Genomic DNA, 6,000 nt, shown 5'->3' with positions numbered 1-6,000 from the left:
ATAAGACATTGTGTGTGTCAGAGTAGAACTATGCTCCAAAGGAGTGGTTTCCAATGGCTTATTTTTTTTGGGAGTAGGTCACCAAGCCTTTCTTCTGAAGTGCCTCTGGGTGGATTCACACCTCCAGCCAGGAGGCTGCTTCAAGAGTTGCGTGCTTAACCAGTTGAGCCGCCCAGGGACTGCAAATGATCATTTTTTAATGGTGACCCTTGTTTTCTTCTTTGAGGCAAATAATTTCTTTATTACAGTTTTGTCATTAGATTTTATGATTCCCAAGTAAGATTTGTAGATCAGCTTAACATTTTACCTTAAGCATCGTTTGAATGGAAGATAAAATGACAGACAGAGATGACAAGTTCCTTTAAGTAAACACCTTTCTTCTTGTGCCAAACGCACTCTCATAGTTTCAGAAGTGTTACAATTAATAATCAGTGACCCTGGGCCTGATGGCGAATCTCTTGATGCTCCTTCCCTGGAGGTAGCTTCTAACATACCTTGTTGCTTCCTCCCTGTTTTTTTAGAATGCCAGCAGTTACTCTGCAGAGATGACTGAGCCAACATCGGTGTGCGTCTCCGTGGATGAGGTGGTCTCCAGCAGCATGGATGCTACTGAGAAGGACCTGCTGAATGGACACTTGAAAAAAGTAGACAACAGCTTCATGGAGGCCCAGCGCTTCTCCTCCTTGCCTCGGAGGGCAGCTGTGAACATTGAATTTAAAGACCTCTCCTACTCTGTTCCTGAAGGACCCTGGTGGAGGAAGAAAGGTAAGGAGGGGGGCCACTTTGTTCATTAAGAGATGGGAGGGTCCTGTGAAGGAAGCAACAGGTTCTTTGGGAAAAATCTTGGGTCTGGAAGTTGGGAGGCCAAGAGTCTGTTCCCAACTTTGTTACTGCTAAGGCAACTGATTTAATTGCTTCAGGCTCCATTTTTCTCAGCTATAAAATGAAGAAGTTGGATTAGATGATCTCAAGGTTCATGGTGATGCTAAAATTCTGTAATGTTATTACAAATGACCTGTAGTTGGGGGAAAAAAAAAAGAATGTCACCAAGGTTGACTATAGTCAATATGTGCTTGTTTCCGTCGTATGCTCAAAGGGTCATCTTTTGTGAATGCTGTTTATGTTAGTCTTTTAAGATGGAACTATTCTTTAACATTTCAGAGCAAACGGAAAATGGCACTACCTCCTGAGTTTGAAGTGTTCCAAAGTAGCCTGTGACCTAGGGTGACGTCCCTGGAAACCAATTGTTTGTGTTAAGATCTAGTAAGGACTCTTTAGTGGTTGGTGTTGGCAGTCAATAAATATAAGTAAACTGTATTAAAATGAGCCATATAGATACAAATGGAAGAAACAGAGAGGGCTGGAATTTAGGAGGTCTCTGAAAAAAACACACAGTACAGGAATTTGCCACAGGCGTGTTGCATGGTAATGGGAATTGACAACTGGCTTATATTTTTGAGTTTTCTCAGCAACGTGGTTGCTTCCTTTCTTAGCTCTATATTTTCACAATGTGTAGAGTTAATGTTGATACTTCTTCTTCCAGCCTGACCTAGTTCTTCCTGTAGGATTTATTCCTCATCTCCCTCTGGTCCATGTGACCATCATCTGTCCGGAAGTGCTCTGTCTTTCAGGTGGGAGGGGGAGCTGATTGCAAGAGGACATGGTAGCCATCACCAAGAAATGAGAATCCCTAGTTTCTAATAAATCACTTAAAACAACTTGAACATCTATGAGGAATTTTGAACAATGAAAATGACTCTGGTATCACTGGAAAATTGTTAATGTTTTAAGACTCTCAACTTAAATCTAGATTCAATCCTACTTTCTTTTTGAAGAAGAAAGATCAACCAAGACTTGCTTTGTTTATTTTTATTTTTTCTTCTGTTACCTTTGTTTTGTTTTCCTACTCTCTTGAAGCCTAAGCCTTTGAGACCATTGGTGCAGGCCCTCTAATTTAGAATCCAGTTGGACTTGTATCTGGGGTCTGCCAGCCTGGGTTGGTTGTGGATGATTTTATGTCTATGTTTACACAACCAGGAACAGCTCCTGTACCTTCTTAATGATCAATTGTATGGTATTGTTATCTGATACACTTTCAGAGAATGCCAGCCTGTTTTGTTAAGAAAGAAATTCTGTGGCTGGCTTAGGGCTGTGTCCATGTGTTTGAGCCTGTTGAAATTTCAACATAGCGGACAGCCTTTTCCTTCTCAACTTGAAGAAAGATTTCACAGAAAAAATGTACTGATAAGTCAGGAGGACAATGTTTTGTTCGGCTCAATGTATGCCTATAAAGCTATTCAGTGTGGCAAACCTGTGATTGACATGGAGTGATTTCTGCCTATCTGTTAGGTGTGACCTTGGAAACATTGTTGTGATGGTTGAAAATGCCTGGAGAGGTATGCTGTAAATGGAAGGTGGTTTGCAATGCAGGAATGCAAACATTTGACAACTAGCAGAATCTTGATTTGAAATCCAACACACAAGCCCTGGCATACAGCAAGTGCTCAGTCAATGTTTGCAGAGGGAGAAAACTCATTCCCAGCCATATCTGTGGTTTGCAAACCCTGTGTTCTCTAAGTGTTAAAACCTGTCACAGTGATGGCCGAAGCTAACCAATGGGTGATGGTTTCTTAATCAGCGAGGGAGGGGCCATAACCATTTGTTCTAGGTAATTCTCTGGGAAGCTCAGCCCAGGTGGCCGCCAGATAAACATTTGCCCTGCAGTAACCCTGTGTGGGCTCAGAAGGGGGAGGAGTAGGAAATGGGCATGAGGGACCTGCCCATGAGTTAGAGATGGTTACAGCCAGAGAGGATGACAGACATGATCGGTCTGGTGTGTCCCAGTTGCTGGTTTCTCAACCAGTGAGGCATGGTTTTGTGCCCGGCTTCCTGCCCAGCTCTCATTCTCTGCAGCAACAGCAGCTGAGTCTGACTTCTCACCTTTTGCCCCCTCCCCTTTACACCACATCCCCTTTGTTCCCTTGTTCCTGGTAGCTGCACTTGAGAATTGAGGTGATTTCTCACTCCAGCATGAATTTAGGGTGGGAAACACTTGTCCCCCTTCTCATGGGATAGAAAGGAAACTGAGGCCAGTGGTTTAGGGGATCGCCCGTGCCCCTGGCCTAGTGAGAGGCAGGCCTGAGACTAGAGCGGGGGTTTCTACCTCTATGTACCCCAACAGGGCGACCCTGCCTTGCCTTGGGCAGGGCCTTAAGGGGTCCCAGTGTCCCTGAGTTCACATGGCCATTGGGGAAGCAGGGCTCTTTCTGAAGGTTTGCTTGCTCACAGGGCCCTGTCCTGCTGTTGTGGCTACATTAGGTGGGAGGTTGCAGCCAGGAAAACCTAGAATTTTCCCCACTGAGGGACTTAGCTGCAGAAGCTCTTCTCAGGGCTCACCACTCTTTCATGACCAGCATGTTCTGGGTGCTAGTTCCAGTTGACTCCAAACTTGGATAATGCATTTTCCCAACTAATTGCCAGCCCTAGGCTGAAGAATAAAGTATGCATTAGGTCTGGACCCCTGCGTTGGGCGGCTCAGTTGGAGTTCCTCCATGGCCCCGGTCCAACACACAAATTCCACTTATGCCTTTCCCACACGAATGACCAGTCTCTTTGTGTGCTTCTGCTCCAGCTGTTTCTGGAAGTCTGTCTCCTTTGCCCCAACATGGGTGCTTCCCTTTCCCGTTTTTGTCCCTTTGATGGTTGATGATTGTCTCAGCCCTCACCAAAGATTAGGTCAAGCTGAGAGGTTGAATTCCAGGCACTGTGTGCATTTTCCTTTTCTCATTGTGGGGACGTTATATTTGTCATCATCACTGTGTGACTCCAGGTGCAGCCTTTGGGACAGAAGTGGCTTCTCTTCTTGCTTCTTTCATCTTATTAGTTTTGCTGTGTATGGAAAGCAGGTTGTTTTTCATTTTTTTTAAATTCAGCTTTGTGTGTTGAGCTAATTAGGATGACCACACCATGGCATTGCTCAGGGGCAAGGCATCTCCAAGTAAAATACTGAAGGAGTTTTGAGAGCACCTGATCCAACCCCTTCTTTGTGTAGTTAAGGAAACAGGAGCCTGCAAACAGAAGTGATTTGCTCATCGTCAAAGCCAACGTTGGGACCCAGAGGTTCCGACTCCCAGTCTAGATTTCTTTCCACTATAAAGATATTGGACCACTCACCATAAATTCCAGGAAAGCCTTTTTCTCACACTCTTTCACTCAGAACATGGTGTTATGACACAGACTCAACATGGAATATACTAGCAAAGTTTGTCATCGTGACTAGAATAGCGTTATAAACTCCTACGTAATTATTTTAAAAAAGGAAGACAAGATGAGGAAACGAGAACTTCACAATCCTTAGAAGAAAGGTGATGAGAGAATAACAGCAGTAGTTGTCAGCAGAAGATGCCAAAGACAGATTCTCTAAATCAGTCTTTGAGCTTGATGATTGCCAAGCGACGAATATGGTGTTTAACAAAACATCTTGTATTTTCAATTGTAGTTACATTTTCGCCATATGATTAATGATGTCTTTGGAGGAAAAACTAGATCATATAATAGATTCCTAGTAGAAAACATAATTCTGAAAGGAACTATTCTCAGGAGAGAGAAATACACCCCAAGGATAATTTCACATGCTTCTGATACAGTAATTACTTTCTCTCAAAGAATTCACTCATGTAGCCTAAGCTGATGGGACAAATGACTTGGAACAGTAGTGACTTCAGTGCGGCCATAAAACAAACTCTTATGTCAGGGGACGTACTGGAAAAATGTGGTGTAGTTGTTCTCCCTCCTCCCTCCATGCAGCTTTCTTCTGAAAGCAGCTTTGCTTCCTGTAAGGTAGACACTGTGTTGATGACTCTTAGGATTACTTCTAAAGAAGAGAATCCACATAATGAAATACTTCTTAGGTGAAGATGATGGAGATGAGGAGGAGACTTATGCTTAAACAGTGTGTTCTGACTTTCAGCTCCCATTAACCAAGGAGTCTCATTTTTATTAGGCTGTGATGAGTCTTAGTTAACAAATGGAGTACTTGAGGGTACTCTGTATACTGCCTCCCCCGCCCCCAAAGAGAACAGAGCAGTTTCTGTGTATAGTTGACCAAACCTAAAACAGTTCTTTGGTCCACCTGGCTCACAGGGTTCGTTTGGGTAGGGGTCTGCCTACTTTACCAGTGGGACACCGTGACATGAGGTTCAGGGACATGCCTGAGGTCATAGTGGTAGAGAAGATGGGACTTGAAACCTAGTCTGCAGGATCTCAGTTCAAGATAAGTCACCAGCAGGGTTTACCAGGAAACTGGTGTTTAGCCTAGATATGGGTACACCGGTAGACTGCCCAGGCCATGGATGTGCCTCATCCTGTTTTACAAAATGATTAGGGATTGCCTTGAATGTTAACTCTGACTTATTTTTCGTTCAGTTGGGCTGCTTTGATGCCGTTACCTTTTGTCATTTGTAAGACTGCGGAAAGGAATTTCATATTCCTTTGGAGAGACGCTAGCTGTCCTGTTCCCTTACCAGTGAGGCAAGGCTGATGTGTACGGCATGATTGCTCTCCAACAAGTGACATGTTCTTAGAAATTAAATACACCTCCCAAGATTACCTTATGATGAAGTTCAGGTTGAGAACAAAAGTAATCATATCTGGGGCTTTAGAGACTTTTCTTTGCTATTCTTCAGTTAGGCCCTTGTCTCAAAATGGTAACACCCTGGTGGAATGGAATATCATCTCGTACTTTGAAATCCAATATTCCAGCCTCATCCTTGCCAAAACCTAGGAAGGAGTTAAACGTTCTGTGCAGCTTCAGGCCAGATTATCTTTATTGGTTTGCTTCTAAGCTATAAAAATGTGTATAACACCCTTTTCAAATTAGGGTTCGCTTTCTCTTAGTTTGCACAACTATTTCACAAGGCAGGTGCCTGTAATGACAGGTTGGCTAAATGAATGGAACGTTTTATTAATAAATCCCTTTCAGGAATTCCATTAAAGGAAGAC

General features: G+C 43.5%; 1 protein-coding gene across 1 annotated transcript in view; it reads left to right on the top strand.

Annotated features, from left to right (window-relative positions):
• Positions 1–526: 526 nt before the first annotated feature.
• ABCG1 (ATP binding cassette subfamily G member 1) overlaps positions 527–6,000 on the top strand; it is an 83,793-nt gene continuing 78,319 nt past the window's right edge. Inside the window, exon 1 of the mRNA XM_023739093.1 lies at positions 527–765. Within this exon, the coding sequence (XP_023594861.1) occupies positions 546–765 (220 nt within the window). The 5' untranslated portion in view covers positions 527–545. The remainder of the gene's footprint in view (positions 766–6,000) is intronic.

This window comes from Trichechus manatus, unplaced genomic scaffold (genome assembly GCF_000243295.1).
Source record: "Trichechus manatus latirostris isolate Lorelei unplaced genomic scaffold, TriManLat1.0 scaffold00128, whole genome shotgun sequence".
Taxonomy (NCBI): domain Eukaryota; kingdom Metazoa; phylum Chordata; class Mammalia; order Sirenia; family Trichechidae; genus Trichechus; species Trichechus manatus.
The sequence above is the reverse complement of the archived record's forward strand: the minus strand, read 5'-3'. Positions and strand labels throughout refer to the sequence as shown.